At 42.4% G+C, this 12,960-nt stretch overlaps 1 protein-coding gene across 1 annotated transcript in view; it reads right to left on the reverse strand.

Moving 5' to 3' along the window:
• Window positions 1–6,346: 6,346 nt before the first annotated feature.
• Window positions 6,347–12,960, reverse strand: part of BRF1 (BRF1 RNA polymerase III transcription initiation factor subunit) — a 152,113-nt gene continuing 145,499 nt past the window's right edge. The window contains exons 16-18 of the mRNA XM_015865581.2: window positions 12,464–12,515; window positions 9,412–9,580; window positions 6,347–7,375 (exon numbers count right to left, since the gene is read on the reverse strand). Coding sequence (XP_015721067.1) covers window positions 7,338–7,375; window positions 9,412–9,580; window positions 12,464–12,515 — 259 coding nt within the window. The 3' untranslated portion in view covers window positions 6,347–7,337. The remainder of the gene's footprint in view (window positions 7,376–9,411; window positions 9,581–12,463; window positions 12,516–12,960) is intronic.

Below are 12,960 nucleotides of genomic sequence, written 5' to 3' on the forward strand. Positions count from 1 at the left end.
CAGCCATCTCAAGATCTACCCAAGAAGTAGATAGCTAAGCTTGGCTGTAATAGCAAGCGTGAAATGATGCTAACAGAGACACAGCCTTCCTTCCCAATGTTGCCTATATCCTGCAGTAGCTCTGTATTTATTCTGCCCACTTCCAAACTGTACCTGAGGCGCTATGGATGGCCTCAACTGCTTATCTCCTGGGCATACGTGCTGCAGTAGTAACTGTGAATAAACAGACGGGACTGATCCATGGGCTGAACACAGCCCTGAGGACCCAACCTACCTCTGCACAGTGGTATCAGAACACTGGCTTCTCCTCACTCAAATCTGCAGCAGATGGGGCCATATATGATCCCCTTATAGATGTACCCACAGAGCACAATCATCTGAGACGTGGTCGCTTCACACCCCTACAAACAGCAACAATACTTGGGGTCTGTGCTGGGCTCTTGTACAAAGGCTGGCAATGCCCCTCTGGTCAGAGATTCTGCTTCACAGGCGAGAGAAGACCAGAAAATTTATACTTGCATGAATACCAAGCACAATGTCTAACAGAGCTTTAGATGGCATTTTATTAATGCAGTGCAGCCAGCTCCTCTGAACCAACCTAAAATATACAAGGAAGATCAAAAAGATGAAAGATCCTTCATCTTTCTGCGGGCAGCAAAACCCACTCAGACTCTTTCTCTTGGTGCTGGATAGTCCGCAAAGAAAATACAATAATTCACATTGCACTGCCTTGCTGCTGGAGACCTCAGAGCTTACGGTAGGTCCTTCTGATTTAATGCAGCATGCAGCCGTATCAAACAATTTCCCAGTGGCCCCATGTAAGAGTTTGCTGGGAAACAGTGAGCGGAGTTCTGAAACCATTTGCTTTAGCTGTATTTTACCCTGTGTCAACCCATGAATCTTATTTGAATTGTGCTGGTGTGTTTGTATAGACTCTCCTTTGGCGAGTGAACAGGGAGGAATCAAAGCAGATACACGGATCTTGCCTGTTTCCCAGACACAACGCTGCTCTGAAGAATCATTATTCAATTACAGATATGTGACAGAGTAGTCTATTACCACCTAGAGAGGGAAAGTTTTGACAGCTGCAGCCATCGCCATAGAGAGCTGAAGAGGAATGCATTATGTGCTGCACGCTACAGCTGTATCGCCACTGAAGTTCCATTTTCTCATTTATTTTAACATCACCAGAACAGGTAACTCCACTCCGCTGGTTAATGAGGAAAGGCAGATTGATTGTCTTGCCAAACAGAGCAAGGACTGGCTTTGGGCAACATAATGCATACCACACCATTACTTACCCCAGGGCACTTTTTTCCCTTCCTCGCCTGCTGTCAGCACCCTTGGGACTGTCATTAATGGCACAGATCCTCAGCTGATGTAAAGCACCAAAGCTTATTGCCTGATGCAAAGTCACAGGAACCAATTTACAGTGACTGTGCAGATCTATCACAGTACCAACAGACACCTGCTCAGGGCAGGGCTCATGCTCTTCACATAGGACTTTCGCATATGATGTTTGCTCCAAAATCCTGATCTGCAGAAGGGTGGATAACCAAGACCAGGAGCAGCACCTGTGACATAAAGGCAGATCTGGGGGCCCACATCAGAGCAAAGGACAAGAGCTGTAGACCCGCCGGCCCCACCACCCAAGATACAACTTTTCTACCTTTTAGTCTCCCTGTACAAATAGATGTTACCATTCTCACAGAAGAGCGCTGAAAATCACTTGGTAAGAGCGGTGTTGGTGCTGTTCCTTTTATTGCTCTGTTCAGATTCCTTTAATTTGCAGCACTTTTCTGGTTTTGAAGAATTGAGAAACCTCACTGGGAGCACTGAGAGCAAATAAGAAAGCATCCTTCCTGCAATTTTGCAATGGAAACAGATAATAAAACACCCGCCCTCCCGGTGTGCAGTGCAGTGCCACTTACTGCCAGCCCATACAACAACAAACACACCCTTCAGACCAGAAGTCATTAAATCCTTTGCTCCCAGTCATGTGGCAGGATGGGATTTTTATTTTGCATTTGTATGAAATGTGTCTGCCTCCCTCATTTCCATGAAAATACACAACAGTCTCAAAAGAATAAAACAATGAAGATGAAGAAACCCATCAAGCAAGTCTGTTAGGCTGCAAGGTATCGGTCCTGCCTCATTTCTCAGTGCTTCACCCCTCTCACCAATCAAACACCACCCACCAGACCACAGCAAGGCACCAGGGCAACAAAACACGGAATAACATCCTAAAACTCTTCTTCCATGTGTGCCTGGAGTAGGAAATTACAGCACCTCTCCTGTTACAATATGTGAACCCAAACACAATGGACGTTGTGATCTGCCAGTGACAAATGAAGCTAATATAAATCTTTGCAATATTTCAGCTTCACTAACATTAATTTTCAGTCCCTTAAAGGGGGTGTGTTTTTGATGGAGGCAGCTGGGAGGACAGAATGGTTTTGGGTGTGACAGCCTGATGTGGTCAGGAAGGCAAAAGATTACAGGACGAAGCTGATATATTGAACAGCTTGGGAAAGGCAGAAAATATGAGGCCGATGCAAACAGTACTTCATTGCAATTTAGACATTATGGTGGAGAGAGAATCAACGATGGGCATCACTGGAGAAATTCCCAACCACTGCTGGAAAGGATTGGAACAGATGTAAAGAAACTACAACTAAAAACATCCTGATGTCAAAGAGAGCGAGACTGTACCTAGAGGAGATTAAGGCAATGCAATAAAACGCTGGAATGAGGCACATTCAACATCATATCATATAATCATAAAGGCTGGAAAAGACTACGAGGATCATTTATTCCAACCATCCCACCATGCCCCGTCACCAAATCACAGAATCATTAAGGTTGGAAGAGACCACTAAGATCCAACCATCAAACCATCACCACCATGTCCACTAAACCACATCCCTAAATCAAATATTCCTATAGCAAAAGTACTGGTAACTGCTCTGCTACATCCTACTGCTTCCACAGTTAATTATACAGCTTGGTGCTGAAACCTCATTAATGTAATGCAGTTTACAGAAAGTATCTACATTTACCAGCAGAACAATTTCTTGGAAGAAAGGCTTTCCTGAAGAGACTTATCTTCACTTTTAGGGACGGAAGAAAGCACTGAGTTAAAAGCATTTCTTCCAATGTCAACCAATCAAAGTAACATTCACAAGAACGAAGACAGAAGAACCAGAAATTAGCAGAAGAGCACCATAAAAGATGGGTTCTGTAAGAGTTTTACTTTTTATTTACAGCAAATATATTACAGTCAAGAAAAAAAAAAAGCTTAACATGACTCATGTTGTTGTTGGGTAAGGAAGATACACGAGCTTACATCAAACAGGTTTAAATTCCCTGGCACTAAGTGAACCAAATGCAAGGATTCAACACAAAAGTAAGAAACAGAACATTTATTAAGCAAAACTCTGCATTAAATGTACCCACATCTGTGACAAGAGCTTCAGTGCAGTCTAAGAAATAAAAAGGAGCCATCAGGATGGCAAGGACTTTTTGACCAATATGTTTAACCCTCAGAACAAGGCTGTCTATCTGGCACTATTTCTGATCTGCTGAACTGAACGCAGCAATCTTAAAGAAGCGTCATGGATGATTAAGACACTTAAAGTACACTCACCCTGGTAAAGAATCCTGTTATTTTCCTTGTTTCTTTCAATTTTTATCCCCACGATAAAAGATTGTTCAAAGGCTGCATGGCAGACAAACTGGATGCAACAGCTGGAGAATTTTGCCTGTCAAGCCAAGTGACTTTATGCAAAGCTTTATATAAGAAAATCTATCGTCTACAGCTTGTGTGAGTTCAAGGAAGAAGATCTAGGGACAACAGATGTTGAAGCCCTACAGTCTATCTTTGTTATAATCAGAATCCTGAAAAAAGCAAGGTCCAAATGACTCCAAGAGAATAAAGGTTCACTTACATACAACAAAATAGTCCAGATACATCAACAGTAGTAAACAGAGTTAATGCAGTGTTAATCTTTTTACATTTTAATGACTAGCTATAAAAACAGAAAGTAGCATGTTCTAATCTGTTTACATTTCCTGAGCTTAGTTAAATCAAGAAGGAATGAACATTATAAAAATCCCGGTAAGTCACCAATAAATTAAAAATATACATAATATAATATATTATGAGGAAAGGTTGAGGGAACTGGGCTTGTTCAGCTTGGAAAAAGAGAAGGCTCTGGGGAGACCTCATTGTGGCCTTCCAGTACTTGAAGGGAACATATAAACAGGACGAGGAACGGCTGTTTACAAGCGTGGGTAGTGATGGGACAAGGGGGAATGGTCTTAAAACTGAGACAGGGAAGGTTTAGGTTAGATATGAGGAGGAAATTTTTCACACAGAGGGTGCTGACTGGAACAGGTTGCCCAAGGAGGCTGTGGATGCCCCATCCCTGCAGGCATTCAAGTCCAGGCTGGAGGTGGCTCTGGGCAGCCTGGTCTGGCCCTGCACACAGCAGGGGGTTGAAACCAGATGATCTTTGTGGTCCTTTTCAACACAGGCCATTCTATGATTCTAAGACTCAATGATAAGCACAATAGTTTAAGAAGCCTGCAATGCTCAGAGCTCGGCCTTTAGGACTCCTGTGCAGAAAGCATGCCATCAGCTTCACCAGCAACACTGAGATGCTATAGGTTTGCAGGTCCTTTTTTGATCTCTAGCTGCCCTTCTAGCACACTATGCAATAGCCTTCTCTAATCAAATCTCACGAGAGCTTTCAAAGCCTGCAAGTATCTTCCAGTCTGACACAGAAAAGCATTCACTGCTCCCAGTGCAGGAGACAATGTTCTCAGAAACACAACGTGCTACTGAAATTAAGATTTGCTAGCAGGAGTTATTCAAGTGGACTCTCAGCTCTCGCACATTATGTCTCTACATTGGCAGCAGGTTTACTGTTCTGTAGGGCTAACAAACCCACGTAAATCCACACAGAAAACTGCAGGACAGACCCTCAGCAATGCAGAACTCAACCATTTCTTTAAGAACCAGCATTATGCATTTGAGAAACGTTCTCGACCTACATGACTCATACACATGTTTATTTATGTGTGTTTATTTCCTGCATACAGAATAGTGTGTACCTTGGAATAAAACCCAGCTTCAAGAATACACTGAGAGCACGGGTACTTGTAATAGTGCTATTGGCAGATTAATTCAAACCCCAGTGCTCAAACTCAGCTGTCTCAAAGACTTGCAGACCGCGAACTTAGATAAAAACAAACTACTTCTTTACTTTTATTGTCAGCTTATAGCATGATTTTGAATTATGGTATAGATAAAAGAGAGGTAGAAAGGTTTATCTCCTCCATGAGCTTTTTTGTGCAGTACTTATAAAGTATCTGAAGAAAAATGCTATGGCTGTTGGGCAAAAGCATCAGCTGCTCCCCAGCTATTATAAAGAATCTTCTCAATGTGCTGCAAACCAAGTAACTGATATCTGGTTTGGAAGAGCTTTTCTTCCATTAGACTCACAATTATCTTCTTTCTAATTATTTCATTTGTTAACCAAGCTCTACTGTTAAGAGAGATCAATGAGAAATCCTCCTATTTGGGACTCAAAATACGTAGCAGATAAAACCTACTCAACGCATAACATTAACCAGCCAAACAAAATCAACTCTGTGCCTTAAAAAATGCACTCATTCTGTCTCTATTTACATGATCCCCCTTACACAAGCTACTGAAAGGGACAGAAGAAGTATGGAAGGCCATATGGTCCTTACCCTTGCTGGTGCTGACCATGGGTACAAGAACCATCGGTCCCTTCCTCTCTCCGGGGTTTGTCCCTTCCCAAGGCAGCTTCTTCTCCTGACACTACCCACCCTCCGTGGCAGCAGAATTGCTGGTGCTTTAATGAGTGGTGCTTTAATATGGTGCTTTAAAATCCCTGAAAGGATAGGAAGGATAAGCTAACCAGGAAGGTCAGCTTAACAGAAACCATACTGGTAAGATAAACATCCATCTTTCCCTGATATAAGTCTGCAATACTACAGCATTCATGATTGTCACAGACAAGGGAGAGAGATGGAAGCACTCGAGCCCCTGCAGCTGCAGCCATAGAGACCATAGTGCATCTCACACTGGGCTGGGAGCCTTGGAGCCCCAGCAGCGTCAGGGAAAGTCAGGACAGAGGCAGCAGGGTGGGATCCAGCATTGCAGATCTGTTCCTGATCCACTGTTCCACCACACCGTGTAGACTGCTGATCGGGCTGACAAGGACCTGCCTGTTGATGTTTCGGGGCACATACAGCTGAAGCTCCAGCACTATTCATGTAGCAGAGACTGTTCAAGGATAGGATTTGAGCCATGAAATTCAGGCTGCTGCATGGTGACCTTTAATTTACCCACAGAAAGTTAAATATATTACATAAAATTAAATTCAGCCAAGGCAGATGCCAGCTTATTTATTAAAAAGCTCAGCTTTCTCTTGCTTTCAACTGGTTTTAAAGCCAGGTAGCTCTGGGAACAGACCTGCATCCACCTCAGTTGGATGGGAGCAGCTCTGCAGAGATGGCTGGAGTCACTCCCCAGCAGCAACACCAGCCACAACACCTCCCTCCTGGCTGTCCCCAGCGACTCCAAAGTCACCAGCAATGTCTCCAGCTTTCTCCAATTCTTGCCTCACTCCTTCCTTACACATAAATATCTGACTTATAGCATAAGTCACTTCCGCACTGCCAACGTTACCTTCTATTGAGACAACTTTTAGGACATCTATGAATTGGTTAATATCAGTATTTACTCCATTTCAGAGAAACAGGTACAATATGCAATTTGTTGTCAATTTATGATAGGCGTGGGTATGGAAGATTGCATAGAATGACAAGGTCAATTTGATAGTAAAGGTTGGAAATGTTTTCTGTTGGCTGTAGTATTTAAGACAATTAATCCTGGTGTACTCAATCAGCTGGTGAGCTTCTCATTTTTATCCATCCTTCTACCTGTCCTTCTATATTCTCTCTTTCAACAACGTGCACTAAGCAGAGTCATGTAACTCCTCTTACATTGTCTATTTTGTCTCTTTCTTTTGTTCTCTGAAAACACAACTCCAATAATTTCATTCTCAAACCACAATCCATCAAAATAAAAATAATTCAAGTACAAACCCAAACATTATTGCTGGGTTATGGTTCAATGTAAACTGACCAGAGCCATTGCAAAGCTAAAATTCACTTTACAGAAGTATGGATTGCTTGATAACGTTTGCTGACCACAGACTGCTTCTTTCACCATTCATACAGTTTGAAGATTGCAGTTTTTCTGGGAACAAGAAATAGTCCAAGTCCTTTAGAAGTAATTGGAACTAATAGCCATCGTCGTCATCCATATCACAGCCATAATCTGAAACACATGAAGACAAAGACACATAAAAATGCAAATATTCCAGGTAGGTAGAACATTCAACAGAATTACTGCAAGTTTCAGGTTGTTTTTTTGCTGTCTGACTGATGATACATTCTACCATAAAAAAAACCAAAAACATTAAAAATAGTCACATATTTTCTTCGGGTTGACGAAGAAATTCTTCCATTCCTGCTCCATATAATAAAACTATTTGTAAATATAAGTGTATAAATATTTCTCCTCACTTGTCACTGGGACCTCATTACATAGAATCCTTAGGGTTGGAAGGGCCTTTAAAGGTCTCCTAGTCCAACTCCCCTGCAATGAACAGGGACACCACAGCCCAGGGCCTGATCCAGCCTTACCTTGAAAGCCTCCAGGGATGGGTTTCTGTAGATGACAGAGGAGTCATGCAATGCATCCCATACATCTGACTCAGAACTCCCACACCTGCTTACTCCTAGAAGCACAACTCAGAATTCTGCCCATTTTTTCAGTCTAGTTCTGTTTCCTAGCATGATGCTGACTGTAAACTCTGTGTTCTGTGCATCAGAAGGCACGTTTCTGTGTTTCTAATGCACTAATTTCTCTTCTGTGTCCTTCCTGAATAAAGTGAGAAAGACATTTTCTGCTGCAAAGTCAAACCCGAAGATAACGATTACATATGAGCATTCCGTGATGTTAACCTTTATATTCCAAATTTAATATACTGCAACATTTCATCCAAAGTCAAGCAAATGCTCTGAAGCAGAAGTAAAGAGTAATCTATAATAATTCGTCTAGAATGGGTGACGTTCAGCATCTGTAATTCCTGCAGTTATTCCAGGCAGACAGGTCTAAAATCCATAAAGAAAGCAGTTAGAAAGGAGTTATTTGTTCTGCTAAGCAGCTCTGCACACCTGCATTTGAATGCTGGGAACAGTCCTTCCCTTTTTCTTTTCTTTTTTTCAGCTCTTGTCCAAACCAGACAGGGAGCACCGAAATGTTCTCAGAATGGTTTGAAAATAGTAACATTTACAAATAAAAAGCAGCTCCGTGACCTTTCTTCTATTTTGGTCGGGGATTTATTAATAAACATGGACCCACCCTCCCCCACATCGGTGTCTTTTCTTGGGAACGTTATTCTAATAATAAATGCAGGCAACAAACTGGTGTTTTCTTTCCATAAGGTTCAGCAATTATTTTGAAGTGGAGAAATCAATTTAAAAAGCAACACATGCTTTTATGAAAACTATATATATATATATATATATATATATATAGATATAGTCCATGAAAGGTAAATTAATAGTTCTGGAAAGACTTTTGCAGTAAGTAACATTTCAGGAAGAACCTTATTCTCATCTTGCTGTTTCAAAACCCATAATTAACTGCCCTCATTTCAAAAATATTTTGGTTTATTTTCAAGGCTTAACTTCTAAGGGGAAGTCTTTAATAAAAAGTAAACGTGGATGTGTCCAGCTAGGAAAAACGCAACAGAAAGGACGCTACCCTTTCCTGTCAGCAGAGAAATCCAATTAAGTGAGTGCCATTGCTGGGTAACCCAAAGAAATCAGCACACATCTGCATGCCATGCAGCACACCATAGGCTATTGATGTCATTTCTGAATTTGGAGAACTCTTTCCTCCTAACAGTTATCCCAGAAACAGGCCGTGATGATTGACTTGAGCTGGACAACCAAGTCCAGAGGGCACGTGCACCATTGTGAGGCAATGAGCCCCAAGCTCTTCTAATAGAAGGGTTGCTGACTTTTTAACTCCTCAGATTGACATTAATAAATATCATTCCAAAGAAGGCCCAACATCAGTTTCCTCTTGAAAAACATCCTTAGCCTAAAGATTGAGATGCAGACTTTTCTCTGGAGGAGTCCCTAAGAAAGTCCCATTTTTGACAAAGGTGACTCCAATCTCTCACAAGAATGAGCTCAGCTTGGGACGAGCTGCCAAAGGGCTGAGACGAATACAGGAACCCTGTCTGTCTTGAACTCTGCAGAGAAATAAAAGTTTGTAACGCAGGCAACATCCCAACTTACCATTTCCTCCCATTAACTGCAATGCACTCATGCAGTGATCATCTTCTTCTTCTGCTTCTTCCTCTTCCACCTCTTCATCAAGGTTATAAGCTACTGGGCCACTCTCCACTAGCACAGTCGCTGGCTTTTCTAAGTTAGAGGCTTCTGCTTGTGCATTTGGAAAGGTCACCTGCAAAACAGAAGACAGGGCAGTAGGACAGTCCATTTTATTCAATATTCCTACGTAACACTTAGCAAGAGGAGAGCTGGAAGCCCACATCAAGTGCTGGAGGTGTAGCCATTCCAGAGAACATGCAAGTTAGAATCTTAGAATGGCTTGGGGATCATCAAGCTCCAACCACCAACCTCCATACCTAATACCAGACCAGGCTGCCAGGGCCCCATCCAACCTGGCCTTGAACACCTCCAGGATGGGGCATCCACAACCTCTCTGGGCAGCTGTTCCAACACCTCAGCACTCTCTTGGTTAAAGAACTTTCCCCTGACAGGCAGGTACAGAGAAATTTGGGCCTGTGGGCTCCTCAACAGAGCCCTGCAGGAAAGCTCACAACCTTTTCCTCATTGTGCTTGACTCTCATCAAGCCTATTACACAGTAACAATGTTATTGGCACTTTAATGATGGCAAAAATGTACCCTTCAAATCAGAAAAAAAAAGGAAGACTATTAGCTTTGACAGCTCTGGTTGGATTTATTTGGAGGCACAATGAGCTGTGGAACAAATGGCACTCTTTAGACAGCACTTAATGCTATGGTAGAGCACTAAGTTGATAATACACATCAGCATCTGTACCATTTCCTATGAAATACATCAGAATAACAACCTCCAAGCTCTAATTTGGGAACTGGTCACTGATGGACCCATTCCAGCATCTGCACCTAGTCAGATTGTCCAAGGTTAGGCAGGACACTGGGAGAGAGAGTAACAGCAGCACACAGCAAGCAGACAGCTGTGAATGCGGAGGTGCAAGTAATGCTGTCTCCACTTCAGGAATGGGATAGGCACCAAATCCATCTCCTGCTGTGATGTGCCCTGCCCCTGTACAACTTCCCTCACCCCTACCACAAGAAAAACCATGCAGTGCTCCAGGCTTTAAATCACATCACACAACCATGTACTGCTGTGTCCCCTCCAGTTCTGCTGGCAATGAGGTCTGTCGCAGCATCGTAATTATTTATCTGTTAACGTATTTACTCGTGACACAGAAACTCCCAGAGTCTTTCTAATCCCAAACACTTTAAAGGTGCACCATAAGAGAAAGTCCCAATATCAGAAAGCTGATGGTATAATTATTCAAACATCAAAGCTGCACCTAAACGTGTCACACGCCATGGCAGTCAATCAAGAATCTGCCTGAGACATTCAGCCATCTATGGGTTTGCTTCAATAACTCATTAATAGGCCAGAAGGCACCCATTAATTTTAGCAGAAAATATTTAGGTATTTGGATCACTCAAAGACAAGTTTTCATTATTTCTAATGCTCAAATTAATCATACAATTTAAAGGAACTTCCCTCTAGTTTATTTTGCATTCCCTACCCTTGTTTTTGCCTCTAGACTGATGAAACTGAGCCCATCTATATTTCAGGTATAAGCTAGGAACAGACCCAAATGTTTGACACGAATCATAATGTGTATCAATTTTTGTGCTTAAAGTCTCCATCTGCTCTGAAAAAGTGAGAGAATATAGAAGAGCGACAATTGAGTCATTATTATTTAAAATTGCACCACGCTAATTAAAATGTGACCTTCTTCTAATTATCATGTCCACTTCCAGATTGCTGTATTTCTAAAAATGTGCAGGGTTTTCTAATGAGCAGAACATAAGAAGTGAAAAATGTATTTCCCTGGGCAGGATATCAAACTGTTTCTGAAAATCAGTGGGTTTTAGGCATCTTAAAAATAAAGCAGTCAAACAACACCTTAAAATAGAACTTCCTGGACTTCACTTCCAGACAACCTGGACTTCAGCTTGGTGTGCAACTTCACATACATACAGGCATTGTGAAAACACATCAGGCTATCAGAGTTGGCCAGCACCCTTTCAAAAGGGCATCAGCATCACACATACATGGGGAAAAAAGAATGACAAATTCCGTTGGTGTATTAGGCACAGAATTGTCAGACACACAGTTCTTTTATCATCAGCAAAACGCATGTGTTTACTTTGTACAGTGTAAATATAACAGCAAAGGAAAGCTGTTACTGCTGTGAGTGATAACAGCCATGACCCTTTCAGCAGAACATTCACATGCACAAAGCCACCCTGGGAGGGTTTTTGATGGCAACCTCTTACTAGCTCTAACTTTTCAATGGAAATCTAATTATTTCCAAAGCATACAAAACAAGCAACAAAAAAAGAGTAAGCAAAATTATACTGGGTGAGCTGTCACTTCATGCTTCTTCACTGATCTCCTTTAGGCAGACCCCAGAACCGCAACCCTCCCCTTGTGTCACCACCAGCTCCACAGAAGCAGCACTTACTATCATCCCCCCTCTCTGTGGGCATGGTCCAAGTGATGAAGCAGGCACAAGCTCTGCCTCTCCTACAACTCATTCAATATAAACCCTTTTAGATGCTTGCAGGGAATTCTCTTTTTTCCTACTGAACTAGCGGTTATGAGGCTAAAGTTACTGATGGGTAAGTAAGGGCAAACCATGGTTAGAAGACAGACAACTTTATCATTGCACTGCTTGCAGTAAGCAGCTCCTGCTCTGGCCACTGAGTTATGAGTCTCATTTCTTTTGCCCGTATTTACTACATAGCCTGAGCAAGGCTGAGAAAAGCTTATGGGAATTTCCAGACTAACTGAAGAGGTTCAGAGGAGGCTCAGGTTGGATATTAGGAAAAACTGCTTCTCAAGAAGAGTGGGGATGCAGTAGCACAGGCTGCATAGGGAGTGGTGGGGTCACCATCCCTGGAGGTGTTCAAGAACCATGGATGAGTGGCACTGAGGGATGTGGGCAGTGGGCATGGGCTGGCATTGGACTTGGTCATCTTAGTGTTCTTTTCCAACCTTAATGACTCTATGAAGAGCTGGGCTTTACGTACCTCCTCAGTGGCTGCCTTTTTAGCCAGCTGTGTAGAAATCAAGGGTCTTAATCTGCAAAAAAGGAAAGAAATGGTGAACATCAGAAAAGTTACACCATATACAAAAGAGCTTGATGCACAGCATGCAAAAAATGAAAGCACTCTGCTAGTGTTCTGCTGTGCACTTACTTTTTTAAAGACACAAAGCAAAGCAAACAGCAGACAGTTACATCCCATATAGTAATTAATTAGTACACACATTCCCTTCTAAGCATCTGCCCCAGTTCAGGATCATGGAGAAAAATGTCAACAAAGCACAACAGCAACACCTCATCTCAGCTCATCCTGAAGGTCCATGAAAGGGATGTTTCGATTGTGTATTACAGAAACAAAAAGACTGAAGGAAGCAATGAGGAAGAGGAGAAGCAAGCAGCCCTCACAGCAATGCCTCGACCTTCTGCTGCCATCCCAGTGTGCAGCAGCAGCACTTCCAAGCACAGCAGAAGCTGCACCTGCAG

This window comes from Coturnix japonica, chromosome 5, assembly GCF_001577835.2.
Source record: "Coturnix japonica isolate 7356 chromosome 5, Coturnix japonica 2.1, whole genome shotgun sequence".
NCBI lineage: Eukaryota > Metazoa > Chordata > Aves > Galliformes > Phasianidae > Coturnix > Coturnix japonica.